General features: G+C 41.8%; 1 protein-coding gene across 7 annotated transcripts in view; it reads right to left on the bottom strand.

The window, feature by feature from the left end:
* NPAS3 (neuronal PAS domain protein 3) overlaps positions 1–13,223 on the bottom strand; it is an 871,327-nt gene that overhangs the window by 17,617 nt on the left and 840,487 nt on the right. For all 7 annotated transcript variants that reach the window (XM_030813243.1, XM_030813218.1, XM_030813234.1 and 4 more), the window contains 2 exons: positions 11,965–12,158; positions 7,948–8,054 (listed from right to left, as the gene is read on the bottom strand). In XM_030813243.1, the coding sequence (XP_030669103.1) occupies positions 7,948–8,054; positions 11,965–12,158 (301 nt within the window). The remainder of the gene's footprint in view (positions 1–7,947; positions 8,055–11,964; positions 12,159–13,223) is intronic.

Raw genomic sequence — 13,223 nt, 5'->3', positions numbered from 1 at the left:
TGGGTGCATTCTTCACCTCCCTTTAACAATTAAGTGTTACCAAGTACTGAAGCAGTTAATCTGATTAGGAAAACAGACAACAGGGATGATGTGGACCTTATACTCAGATTTATTTTGTCTCTGGTGGACCCTGTGCTTCTGGAGGCAATCATTTTGTTAAGTCCACTAAACATCTTTGAAAAGAAACATATAAGTAGTGAGGCACAGGTTTATAAAAACTAGTGTTTCAGAAAGTCAGAAACATTTCCAGGATCCCAGACAAATTCCATTTGTTCATCTGTTATGTAGATTTTTAGAAATCCAAGTACTTTGTTGTGAAAACATAGATTCTTCCTTGTAGCAGTCATTGTTGGTCGTCTCCTCAACAGCTATTCTGCCACTTCCTTCTGGATAACAGACATCTGATTTTGGGTTTTGTGTTTGATGGCCTCCTCCTAAATCCCAGGAGAATAAACCTTGATTGTTTAAGCCAGATACAGTAATTCTACCCCCTTGCCAGTGAGTGGCTTAGGCTTGGGCACTCGATGACACATGGGACTATGAGACACAAGAGGCTTCTCCCTGCTGCAGGGTGGTGGGGAAGCGCTTCTGGAAGTGTATTCTGTGAGCTCCAAAATGAACACAAAATATCAACTGACCCCTTCCGCACTTTGGACATTGCCCTATGAGGAAATGATGATGGGGATGCTATCTTGATCTTTTGATCCAGTCTTTTGATCATGAAGAGAAAGTTAAGTCCTTTTTACTGGGATTTTCTGTGGCTTGTAACCAGGTGCATTCTAGTTGATATGCCCCACCAAAAGTTGTAGGAAGCCAGAGAAGATGTGGGAGTTCATGAAGAGATTTGAATGGCCCGATCTTTAGTTAACCCTGCATGTATGGGAAAACTGTTGGATGTTAGACACATACATGAATTAAATCCTATGCCGCTCATTTAAGTTAAAAAAAGTTTGATGTTTTTTGAGATATGTAAGGTATCATTGAATGTTTTCAGGAAACAATTTAAAAAATAGTTTGTATAAGATTGAGAACAAGATGCCATTATAAGAAGTAATGGAATTGATTTTATTTGGGTTAACCGATTTAGGTCAAAATGGATGACTCAGAAGTATTGATTTTTTTTTTTTTTTTTTTTTTTGAGATGGAGTCTCACTCTGTCGCCCAGGCTGGAGTGCAGTGGCGTGATCTTGGCTCACTGCAAGCTCTGCCTCCCGGGTTCACGCCATTCTCCTGCCTCAGCCTCCCGAGTAGCTGGGATTACAGGCGCCCGCCACCATGCCCAGCTAATTTTTGTATTTTTAGTAAAGACGGGGTTTCACTGTGTTGGCCAGGCTGGTCTCGAACTCCTGACCTTGTGATCCACCCGCCTTGACCTCCCAAAGTGCTGGGATTACAAGCATGAGCCACCATGCCTGGCCAGAAGTATTGATTTTTTTGTTCTTCTTCTGATCATGCCTTATAAGAGCAATGGGTTATTTTTTGTCGAATACAAGGTTTTAAAAAAACTACAATAAAAGCAGCTACTAGGCCGGGCTCAGTGGCTCATGTCTGTAATCCCAGCCCTTTGGGAGGCCCAGGCGAGTGGATCACCTCAGGTCAGGAGTTCGAGACCAGCCTGACCAACATGGAGAAACCCCGTCTCTACTAAAAATACAAAATTAGCTGGGCATGGTGGCACATGCCTGTAATCCCAGCTACTCGGGAGGCTGAGGCAGGAGAATCGCTTGAACTCAGGAGGCGGAGGTTGCGGTGAGCCAAGATCGCGCCATTGCACTCCAGCCTGGGCCACAAGAGTAAAACTCTGTCTCAATAAATAAATAAATAAATAAATAAAAATAACAATAAAAAAATAAAAGCAGCTACTAATTGAAATAATAATAAGGAGAAGCTTGCGAATCCATGTGAGAATAATATTAGAATTTGTCAGTGAAATCAAAGTTCTGGCTTGCTCTCTGGGGAGACAGGAGAGATCACGCGTTTGTGTTCTACGTCTCTCCTATGCTCTTCTAAGCCTGCAACGCCTTAGACCACTCCTCCATCTCTCTTGCCATCCTCTTTCAAAGTCCAGGGAAAATCTGCCTCCCCTGGGGCTTTTTCTCCATCCTCCCCTTAGTTGCTTTCACCTCTGGGGTTTCTGTGTTTTGTCTGCACATCTTAACAGACCTCATTTCATACTAGCTATTCCGAATTGGCCGTTTCATGCTGCCTTCTCTATTAGCATGTAAGCTCCTCGAAGGTGGACACCATACCTTAGTTGTTTTTGAAACCTCACCACAATGACACAGGCTTTGCATTAGTAAGTGCTCACAAATGTTACACAAACTTGAATAGGAAAAAAATGACTGCTCATATTCACTCATACAGTCAAGTACACAGGAAAGTATTCGCCCAAGGGAAAAAAACAGTAAGATCTTTTGCTTACTAGGTTGGCTATTACTACTATGTATACTCTGTTAAATTTTTCCCATTGATATTTAAAACTTTACGTCTTTGTAAAGTAGTGAGCTTCTTAATCCTATTCTTGTTTCATTTGAATACTGATCGAGTGCCCTCAGAGTTATTTCACTACTTACCTTTTGCTACTGTTCTCAGAATTCATCCAATTTGAGAGGAAAAGAAAACCCTTCAGATACTGAGTTTGTATTTACTGTTTACGTCATGTAAAATAGTGCCTTCTAAATACTAGTGTGGTCTGTACTTTTCAAGCTTTCACATGAATATGAGTCAGCTGGGGATCTTGCTAACTGCAGATTCTGATTGGGGAAGGCCTTAAAATGTGCGTCTCTGAGCTCCCAGGGGGTGCTGACACCGCTGCCCCACTGATGCACAGTGTAGTAAGCGCAGCAGGGATGCGCCACTGGAGCTCAGCTCTCTTGCTGGTCTCTGTCTCTGTGCTTGCCTGCCCATGGACTTGAAAAGCCAAAACAAGCCCTGTCTCCCCGCTGGTACCCCCTCCCCCGCCAAAAAAAGTAAGACAAAATAATACAAATTCATTCCTGCATAAAAACCTGCCTTTATCTTGTCTCCTTGTGATGGTTTTTTTGGTTAATGGCCAGGCACACGATGAAGGCTGACTTGGCTTCTGAAGAAAGTCAGACATGGTAGCTTTTACATGCATTTCCTTTCATGGGAATTTTCATATTCATATGGCAGAAGGGGAACACTTACTTGCTTTGGGAAAAGTCCAGCCAATGACCAGGTTGCAGCTAAATCCCTGAAGACCCACCCCTGAAGAAAGGCTGAGCTCAGAAAACAGAAAGAAGTCCCATGTGCTATCTGCATTTGGCCCACCCATCAAACTTTCCACCTTTTCTCTTTCCTTCACTTGCAGCTTCCGTTTCTGTGTGCAGTGGCTGCATACCCAAACCAACAATTAAATTCCCCCTTTGTTTGTGTGGCAGATGACAAATGCATGGAGGACATCTTGTGTTGCCTAGGCAGGCAGGGCACTTACTTTGATTGATGCTCGGTTGTGGAAAAAAATGAGCTGGGAAGGAATTACAATGGAGGGCCTGCAGACTGGAAGGGGATATACTAATTAGTCCTGCATTAAGCAGTCTGCTTGCATTTGGCGATGAGACACCTTCAGGAGGGAAGTGTAGGGGTTATTGATGCAAAACAGCATGGAATGCATTATATCAGGTAGCTGTATATTAGTTTTGTTAGAAAGTATAGAAGTTTGTAATTAAGAAATAAACACTTAAGCTGTTTTTTTTTTTTTTAACAACTCCCAAGTATATTGGATAGGCCATGCTTTTTAACTGCATGTGATCTCAAAGGCAATCTGAAGTCCTTCTGTCTTTCTGAAATAACTCTTCCAGAGTTTTCTCAGACTGGGTCAGGTGCTGGGAAGGAAAAAACTGCCACCACACCTACAGTCTCGGGCTCCTTTTCTCTGAAATCCCACAGCTCCAGAGCCTTGAGCCTCCCTGGTGGAGCAGAACATCATAAAGAGAAAGGAAGTTTTCCCCTAGGCCACTCTTTAAGGTTTTAGAAAGTTGCTGCTGATTGGATCCACAAAGAACCCTAGGGATATCTCGAGACAAATTCAGCTCCTTCTCTAGACAAAGGGCTGGATTAAATGGGAATAAAGAGCAGTGCAAAGCATGCATCTCTGTTTGGTTTAGCAATCCATTTTTGGGGGGCTATAGGCAGAAGCAGAGTGGTAGATGGTTGCACTGAAACCTCTCATAATCAAAGAGCCACACAGACACCATAAGTAACTGGAGTGTGTAACTGTGGGAAGGTGTGAATGATCATCTCCCAAGCCAGTACCTCCTGAGCAATGGAGAAGTGGAGGGAGGAAGAGGCGAAGATGCCCCAGTAATTACTAATGTGAATGGTTTAAAATTCTAACCTTTAAATGTTGATTTGACCTGAAGAATTGGTGAAGTTGGTTTTAAACAAAAGAAATCACAGAGGTCTTTGGTCACAGTGTGAAAGAAGGGGCCCTAAAACTCCCTAGGCTTTAGAGTTCCAGTGTAGTTTCACTAACCTACCATGTTGGCACCAATAATGTGATTCTTACTGATTCTTTCTGTTGAAATCCAGTGAACTATCAGTCATCTCATGTTAACTTAGTGGAAGAGTAGATGCTCTAAAGTTCTTGATTCAATTTATCAGAGTTGTAATCCTGGTACAACTGATATTCCTCTTTTTTCTTATTCTAGAGACAAGTACATTTATGGATTTATGGGATACCTAGGCAAGGAAAAAAGATATAAGTGATAAAGATAGGATTTTTAGTTATCAAAGACTATTAAGTCTTTTAAAAAAACATTTTATCAAACTGGGGCATAAGACAGATATTAAAAAATCAGAACTAGTACCAGATGACTACAACCTATCTTTCAGGACAGAACCAGGAATTGTGCCAATAGCTCTAGGAAGAAAAACTAAATAGTTAATGCGGTTTATTTTTTAACCATCCCTTTGTTTTAGAATTCTATCTTATTCTTGACCTGATTCTATGTCGCCATGACCTTCTCCTGCCAAGAAGGCACAGTTGAGGCATCCTTCAGTAATAGCCTAGGGCTTTGGACAAGCAAGATGCTGTGCTGGCTTTTTGCCTTTTCTTCCAGTGTTTACACAACCAAGACTTATTACATGGTCTGTCATTTTGTTACTGGGCTGGCTTTGGTTTGAGAATTAGGTAAACATCAGACATTCCATCACACAATTTTAGACTCAATCTTACTTTATAATGATGTTAATGTTTATTGTACAAAGCGAGATGCATTTGTATATTTTAGCATTTTATTTCAGTCACAGAATGCAAAACCTGACACTGGAATCAGTTTGATTTTTTTGTGTGTGTGATTGAAGATATTAAGCACTACAAGAACGCTGAAATTTCAATCTGATTAGGATCAAACTTCTTCAGGATCAAAACACTCTTTTTCCTCCCCCTACAGTTTTACTAATTGTGTGCTACTTGACATTGTGGAGTTATTCCACAGCATGATAGCTAAATACGTGAAGTGTATTTTACTATGCAGAATTATCAGCTCATTCTATTTGTTTTTCATGTGTTTAAGGTTATTAAAAGAACTCAAAATTAGAAGTCATGTGTATGAGTTAAAAGAATGAACCCAATCATTGTTAGCAGGCTGAATCATGAAGCAATAGCCAGTATGTCAATATCAAGTAATGAAAAAAATCAGAATTTGAAAGCATACCTTCTCTGTTTATTACTTGGCAAGATACCAGAAAAATTAGGAGAATAGCACAATAGTGAATGGTGGAGTGGTTTATTTTCAGCACTCTCAAATTATTCTGGGTACGGAAAATGAGATAAAAGTAAATCGGAAAGAAAGGCATGAAACATATTTGTTGGAGACCTTTGCTTAATGGGGAGAAATGAACTGCCCTCGCTCACTGTTCCTGAGGAATTGTGTTTCTTCAAGCTGTAAATCAAATCCCAGAGAGATAGCATGATGCATGATGTTTTCCAAATAATAATTGAGGAAGACAAAGTTCTTTTTTTTTTTTTTTTGTCAGCATCAGGTTTCTGAATTTGGACCTTAATTAAGATTCCAAAATGAGAAGGCATCTCCCTCTGCACACATGATCTATGACAGTGTCCTCAAAACAATATATTCATTTGTGAAGTCTGGATCTCCAGCCTGTATTATTCCAAAAATATATCCGTGGCTTCTTCCAAAGATCCTGATTTTTTTCTCCATTTTCTCTAAACTCTGAGCAACAAAGAACCTGATGTTTCTTTTCAGGAAACCGCATCATTTTTTTCCCCAATTAATTGAAGAGCCATCTGCTTCTACGATACACAACACCCATTCATTCTCAGCAACAAGTGTGTTCCCTAAATCCCTGGTGTGCAACATCAAGACACACGCTCCGTGTTGGGAGTAGAATCTGCCGTCTTGCAGGCAGGCTCTTTCCAGAGACGTGGCATATACAGATTCTGACACTGAACTTGGTTCCATGTCCGTGTTGCCAACGCAGGGTTAAAAACACAGTACAGGATGGTCATACTTTGAGATGCTGGCTAGCTCAGCATCTCCATGTTTTTGAGTTTGAAATGAAGAAATAATTGCAAAGGGCAGGAAAGATATGAAATAGCTCTCTTTGACCAAGATAAGAAAGGGGAGAGGAGGTAAATACAAAGGCCACTTGGCTGGCTTTTTCTGTATAAATGCTTCAACTTTAGGCTGTACCATCTCATTTGTGGCACCTTGCATGTACAGCCATGTGTTGTTGAATGATGGCGATACATTCTAAGAAATGCATGGCTAGGGTATTTCATCATTGTGTGGATACCACAGAGTGCACTTACATAAGCCTAGATGGCGTAGCCTACTACACACTTGGGCTATATGGTATAGGCTAATGCTTCTAGACCAAAAGCTGTACAGCATGTTACTCTGCTGAATACTGGTAGGCAACTGTAACACAGTGGTATTTGTATATCTAAACACAGAAAAGGTACAGTAAAGATGCAGTATTATAATCTCATGGGCCCACCATCATATATATGGTAGGTAGTTGACCAAAACATGGCTAAGTGGCATGTGACTGTATTTAAATTCAGACGTCCAAACTGGGGTTAGAACCTTCTAGGGACATGGGTAGGGGGTGGGGGAGACTCATCTTCAGGAAGAATCTCCTGACTGGTCATATAAAGGACCTCTGGTCAGAAGAGGGCCACCAGATCAGTGCTCTCGTCAGACCCCTTCCATGGACAGTGTGAACAGCTGGGGCAGTTGGAAGCGGGGTCCTGCATGATTCTGCTGGTGTGTTGCTGGAGCCAGCCACGTCACTGATGCTCCTGCTTTGTTCACATGCACAGAAGGTCTTTTGGAGTTCAGCCTGTGGCTCAGGGGCTGGGAGCCATATTCAAAGAGCTGAGATAAGTTTCTGTTCCCCAGGAGTTGGGGGATGGAGATACCTACTCTTCTGAATAACTCTCTTTCCAGAAACAGTGCAAACACTGCCTTCGAGAGCTGCTGTGTCCATACAACGTGCTCTGCCCCATCTCCCTGGCTTGCCCCTCACCCCAGTTTTGTGGCTGGTCAAGTAGGCATTTTTATAAGGCTCTGGCTTATTTGAACTTGTCTTCTCCCACGTGTATTTTGAAACTGAGACCACAAATTTCAGAGTGGAAGTTGCTCTCCAGAAAACGAAACGGTCAAGGAAGCACTTAAGACAAAGGTTTCCCCACCACTTGATAGGAGAGACAGCACAAGACACCACAGAATTCTGGGTGAGTGCCTAAAGATCCAGCAATTTCTCTAGGCCTGAGGTCCAACTTTCAATCTAATTCTAACATGCGTTGAAATGATTTATGTCTCACTTTTTCTCACTGCACACTGACAGTCATCTGAAATGTACACAGGAAAGATGAAGGGAAAAATCAGCAATGATACCAAACAAACCTCAGAGAGCTGACACCAGCCGGGGTTATTCCCCCACACAGGAGGTACTTACAGTCCAAGTGACTGTGCCTGATGCCCTCCACATCTTCAGCATGGATGAAGTGGTAGCATCTCTTCCCTACGATATCTACAGGGGTCAGATCCATGTAATCACTAATCCTACAAAGAGAAGAACACAGGCTGGAATTCAGAAAGAAGGAAATATAAAGAAACTGTCAAATAACTTAGAAACAGATCTACTGACACATTTCATTATACTACTGTACCCGTGAGGAGGTGGCACTGTGAGGGAGACCCTTTATACGTAAGATTATTTCTTTAACACATAACAGTCTTTTTTCAAAAGTAGGAAATGTGTTAGATCAAGCGGTTGTGTTTCAATAATTAGATAGGTTTTTCTCTTTTTTTGGCATTAAGAATGCACACTTCGACAACATAATTTCATGAAATTATTGAGAATCAGTAACAATGAAAGATCCTCATTACAGGCCAAGATAATTCAACGTTACATAATAAAATAAAAACATGTTATGTTTATACCGAATGATTAGAGACACCTTTCATTTAAACAGATTGGTCTTGGGTATTTCCATGAAAAAGGGCTTCAGCAGCTTCTTGGCACAAAGTCCAAATTGGCATTTCAAGGGATATAATTTAAATGCTGAGACATACAGATGCCTGGGGGTATTATCTTTTTTACTCTTAGTCATTTGGGAGCTCGGCTTTCACTCCTGGCCCTTTTAACTGGTACTTTGTGGTGGATTCCACACAAAAACTTTTAAACCGTTTCAGCAGCTCTTCCAGGCTTGTGCTTGACAGTACGTGTGTGTAAAAGCCTCTGTCACTGACTGTCCAGACGTCGATGTCCTCAGGCAGAGCATGGAGAAACAGAGCCCAAACTGGAAACCACGTCAGGGGAATCTGCCTGGTTTACGCAAACATGTCAAAATGCTTGTTACCCTCTGTATTACCAAGTGCAGATTCCTTTTGGTCAGTCCAAAGTGGAATCCGTTTTTTGTTTAATTTATTCTCTTTACTCTTCATGTGTTTTTTTTTTTTTATGACTTACGGCATATGGTCTATTCAAATATGAAGTAAATCTTTAGAAATGGCACATTTAAGAAACACATGTGATCGTTGTTGGAGAGTTTTCTGGCCCCCAAGGCAGGGAAATAAGAAAGAAAAGCAAAAAAAGAAACATAATTAAAATATATTACCCATCGAGTGAATTTCTCAGTGTCTAGCAACTCAAATAATATTTTTGGCCAAACTAGGATTTTTGGTAAGATAAGATTAACTGGGAAAATAAAAAGGAGGGTTTTCTAAGGATTTCATGGGTTTTAGGTATGACACAGATTAGTTGGTGTTTTCCTAAAACCATTAGCTATCTTCCAAGCACAGTTACACCCCCTTTCTGCAAATGAGGGAACAAGGATGTCATTAAAAGACCCTCCCTCACTGGTGTTTCTGAAATTTGCCAGCTCCTCTGAAAGCATTAGATGTCGGCTTTGCCTGAGGCTGTCCTTGGGAATGCAGAGAAGAATGGTCTGCAGAGTCAGGGAGCAAGCCTTGGTTTCTAGTTAACAATTCCCTAATTAAATAATAAACCCCAGGAAAAAGCCACTCCATTCTTTAGGGAAGGCATTTCTTCAGTTTATTCTTTTCTTGAATTAAATCCTTCAAAAACAATCCAAGCCCTTCTCTATACCAGAGCCTGTTACTGTGGTGAATGTGACTAGCCCAGCAGGCATTTGAGGGTCTCTTAACATATATCTCCAAAGCACCGGACCAGTTGGATGACCTATATCAGGATCAGAATCCTGATGGCATCTTTTACTCTGAGCCTCAGTTTCTTCTTCTGTAAAACAATCCAAAAGGTTGGTGAGGGGATGAATGAATGGAATGAAATAAACATAGCGTAGTGCCTGGCACACAATATGCTTTTCCTCAGATCAAATATGCAATTACCTTTCATCCAGGTATTTTTCATAATTACTATCATCTGCAGATGGGAAATAATGCTGTATTGTATTGACTAATAAAGGGGACTGTGAAAAGCTTTTTTTTTTTTTTTTTTTTTTTTTAAAGAGGAAGAAAAACGCCAAAAGCAGGTCACAGAAAATGATCTCAATTACTAGAGTGGCACCATGAGGCACTTGGGTCCATGGAGCTTGTCAAAAGAATTAATGAGTTGATCACAGGAATGAAAATTAAGTGATGTTTTGGGATAGGACAATCATTGGAAGTTTGGTAAATAAGACGAGGCCCTGTTATTTGGAGGGAGAGGTGGCTAGTAGCTCAATCAAGGGAGCTGACGCGTGTTTTCAAAAAAGCAAAGCCATAGCCCATCCTCTGATTTGATGTCTGTCTTCCCTGGTTGGATCTCCTTCTCCAGCATTCTACATTTTTAACTGGAGAAGAAACAGCTTCGTGGGCTGTAACTGGGTTCTTTCATGGGTACGTATGCATGAAAAGTCCCCCTCAGAGGTTATTCTTTCCGGTCATTTGCCATTCAGTCTGACTTCTGAAGAAAAAGAAGAGACTCCAGGAGACTCCACAGGATGTAGCTAAGTACATGGGCTTTTGAATCTCTTGGCTGAGGACAAGTCAGTCAGCGTTTCTCTCTTACCTGAAATTGCCCAAAGGCAATGGAGACAGCAGCAGCACCTGCCTCACGGGACTGTCCTAAAGCTTAAGTGAAATTGTGCAGGTGATGAGCTTTGCACACGCCCCGTGTGTAGTAAGTGATCAGTAAACGCCAGCCATCTTTATTAGGACCTGCCAACTCCAGCGAATCATTCTGGCTAACGCATGTTTCCTGATGTTCTGTGGCCCTTCCAGAATACCTTAGACATACCCACGATGTCACGACCATAAACATTTTAATAAATGCCAACAAAATTTGAAATGCAGATTCAGAGTTTCTTATCAAATAACAGCAACAGGTTCATGAGATCTTCTACCCTATTGAACACTCATAGCTCAGGTGAGTATCTTCTCTCAAGGTGAATTATTTCCTTTGAATCAGGTCCTGGTCAGAAATGATAGGCAGTTTCCAACTTGATCTCAACATCTTCAGCGCTTCCCAGTGGACTGAATGCAGGGGCTATCTTCTTGGTTAGTCTCTGGAGAGGTCAGTTCTCCAAGTCACTTGACCATTCTGATCTTAAGTTTCTCCTCTGAAGGCACTTACAGGGCTCAGTGAACAAGCCTGACAACAGCGCTGCAAAAGCATCCTCCTCAAATTGACGCAGTAATTCTCCCCGTGGCACCCGGGGAAGGATAGTATCGCCAGAGCTTCCTTCCCACACCTGGCACGTGGGCGGCTCCTCTCCAGCGCCCTCCCTGCACCCCATGGTTTCCTCTTCCAATCAGTCTGATGATGGGCTGCTGACTTCTAGGCGAAAGGTCTGAAGGGGCAATGTCCCATTTCCTTGTCCCTTGCTTTGTGCTTAATGGAAAAAGTGAACTTTTTAACCAGAGGCTAAAAAGTCCTTTTATAAAAGCTTAGTCTTGAGGAAGAACTGCCAACTCATTTATATGATGAGTCATCTTTTTCTTGATTTATAAAAGTGAAATCCTCAGGATGACAAAGTTTTATTTAATAGCTTTGCAAATTTCTTTTTCATCCTTTTTCCTCTGTGGACCTCAGATTCTCATTTGTTCTTTCCGTGCTTAGCGTCTGTGTGAACACTGACCACCATGAGGCTGGGCTCTCGAATTAGGCAGAAGTGGGTCCCGCTGAGGCATCAGGCAATACATTTTACTGCATCATTTTGCCAATGGCATCTAAGCCCTGCTCTCTCCTTGGGTTCTCAGCCAAAATGGGACTTCTTTATAGCATATGGATGTCTGGGTATCCCGATTCATTTAATTGTTGTCCCTAACGTAAATCAGGGCAGCAATGTAAATTTTAAATAAAAAGCGTGTTTGGTGTCAGTCCAAGTGGCCATTAAAAACAAGATCAGGATTTAGAATGAGCCTGACTGGGAGAGTACCATCCTTCAGATGGCTGAAACACAACCCTCACCAATGTGCAACAGGGCAAATGAAAACAAAAACAAAGTACCTATTTTCACAGTAAATGATATTGAGGTCCATATTTACTCGAGTGACGAACATATGGCAGTCAATTCTGACTTCATTGATCGTAGGGGGAGGCAAGGCATGCGCAACAACCACGAGACCCATGATTTGGCTGGGGACGGTCCTCCCGTGGGACAGCGACACTCTCAGGCGTAGCCGGCCTGTTATGTGAATCACCTGTAAAAGAACATTAAGTACAGGACACCAGTCAAATTTACATCCCAGATATAACAGCATTTCTTTTGAGAAATGCAAAATTACATCCGGAACAACCAACATTAGCTTGTATCTTCTGTAATCATAATGGCTGTCGCCATGCCCTCCGTGTCCTTGTGGCAAGAGACAAAAAAAGAAATAGTATTATTACACTCCAAGCGTTCCTCGAGGCAGCATTCTTATGGTGCTGTTGCTATTTTTTTAAGGACTTTTTTTTCACATTAAGGGAAAACTCATAACCAAATAAAATGACCAAAAAGTTGAGCACTGAGCTGCAAAAGGAAACATGTGCATTATTAGCCCTTATTAATGGACGACATCTGTCTCTCTCCAGGTCTGTACTTGAGTGGGATTACATGGCCGTCTCCTTTCAGATGTGTGGCTCTGAGCCTTCCTTCATTCAGGGGTTGATATCGCAAAAGGCCAAAGGCTCCAATGAATAAAACACTCAGTGGCAATGACATGAATGGGTTCTTTCAAGGATAGATGTTTCCTGTTAGGCAGCACTGAGTTCCTAGTGGTACAGTGATTTATTGCAGTGCCCTATGGGGTTGATGGTCAGAGGACTTTGGCCCATGATTTGTCCCTGGAGCTTATACTAAAGTAGGGTCAGGAAGACTTGAACCATCTTAGTGGCAGCTCAGAGGTATTTGCCTGGAAATAGGAAGGAAAATATTGGGCTGTAATTTTCAGTTTCTTGGCCAAAATAGTCCAGGCCACGCGGAACCAAGCAAACCTTTGCATATAAACTGCACATAGAAGAGCCATAGTGACAACTTCCTCAAATGATGCTCTGGGGGAAACAAAATCATAAAAGGGTAAAAACTAGGAAGGATTTGTGCCACTATGCCTTAGGTTGCAGAAAGAAGGGCTGGGTGGGGGTATGTGTGCACACATGTGCATGTCAACTCTAGCTGTGTTCCCAGGACCCTGCTACAGTGTGGGGAATCTTCCAAAGCCAAGTCATAGAGGTAACTGCCATGATTCACAGTACCATGGAGCTCAGTTTAGTAGCTGAGTGTCCGT

Source organism: Nomascus leucogenys, chromosome 1a, assembly GCF_006542625.1.
Source record: "Nomascus leucogenys isolate Asia chromosome 1a, Asia_NLE_v1, whole genome shotgun sequence".
NCBI classification, from domain to species: domain Eukaryota; kingdom Metazoa; phylum Chordata; class Mammalia; order Primates; family Hylobatidae; genus Nomascus; species Nomascus leucogenys.
The sequence above is the reverse complement of the archived record's forward strand: the minus strand, read 5'-3'. Positions and strand labels throughout refer to the sequence as shown.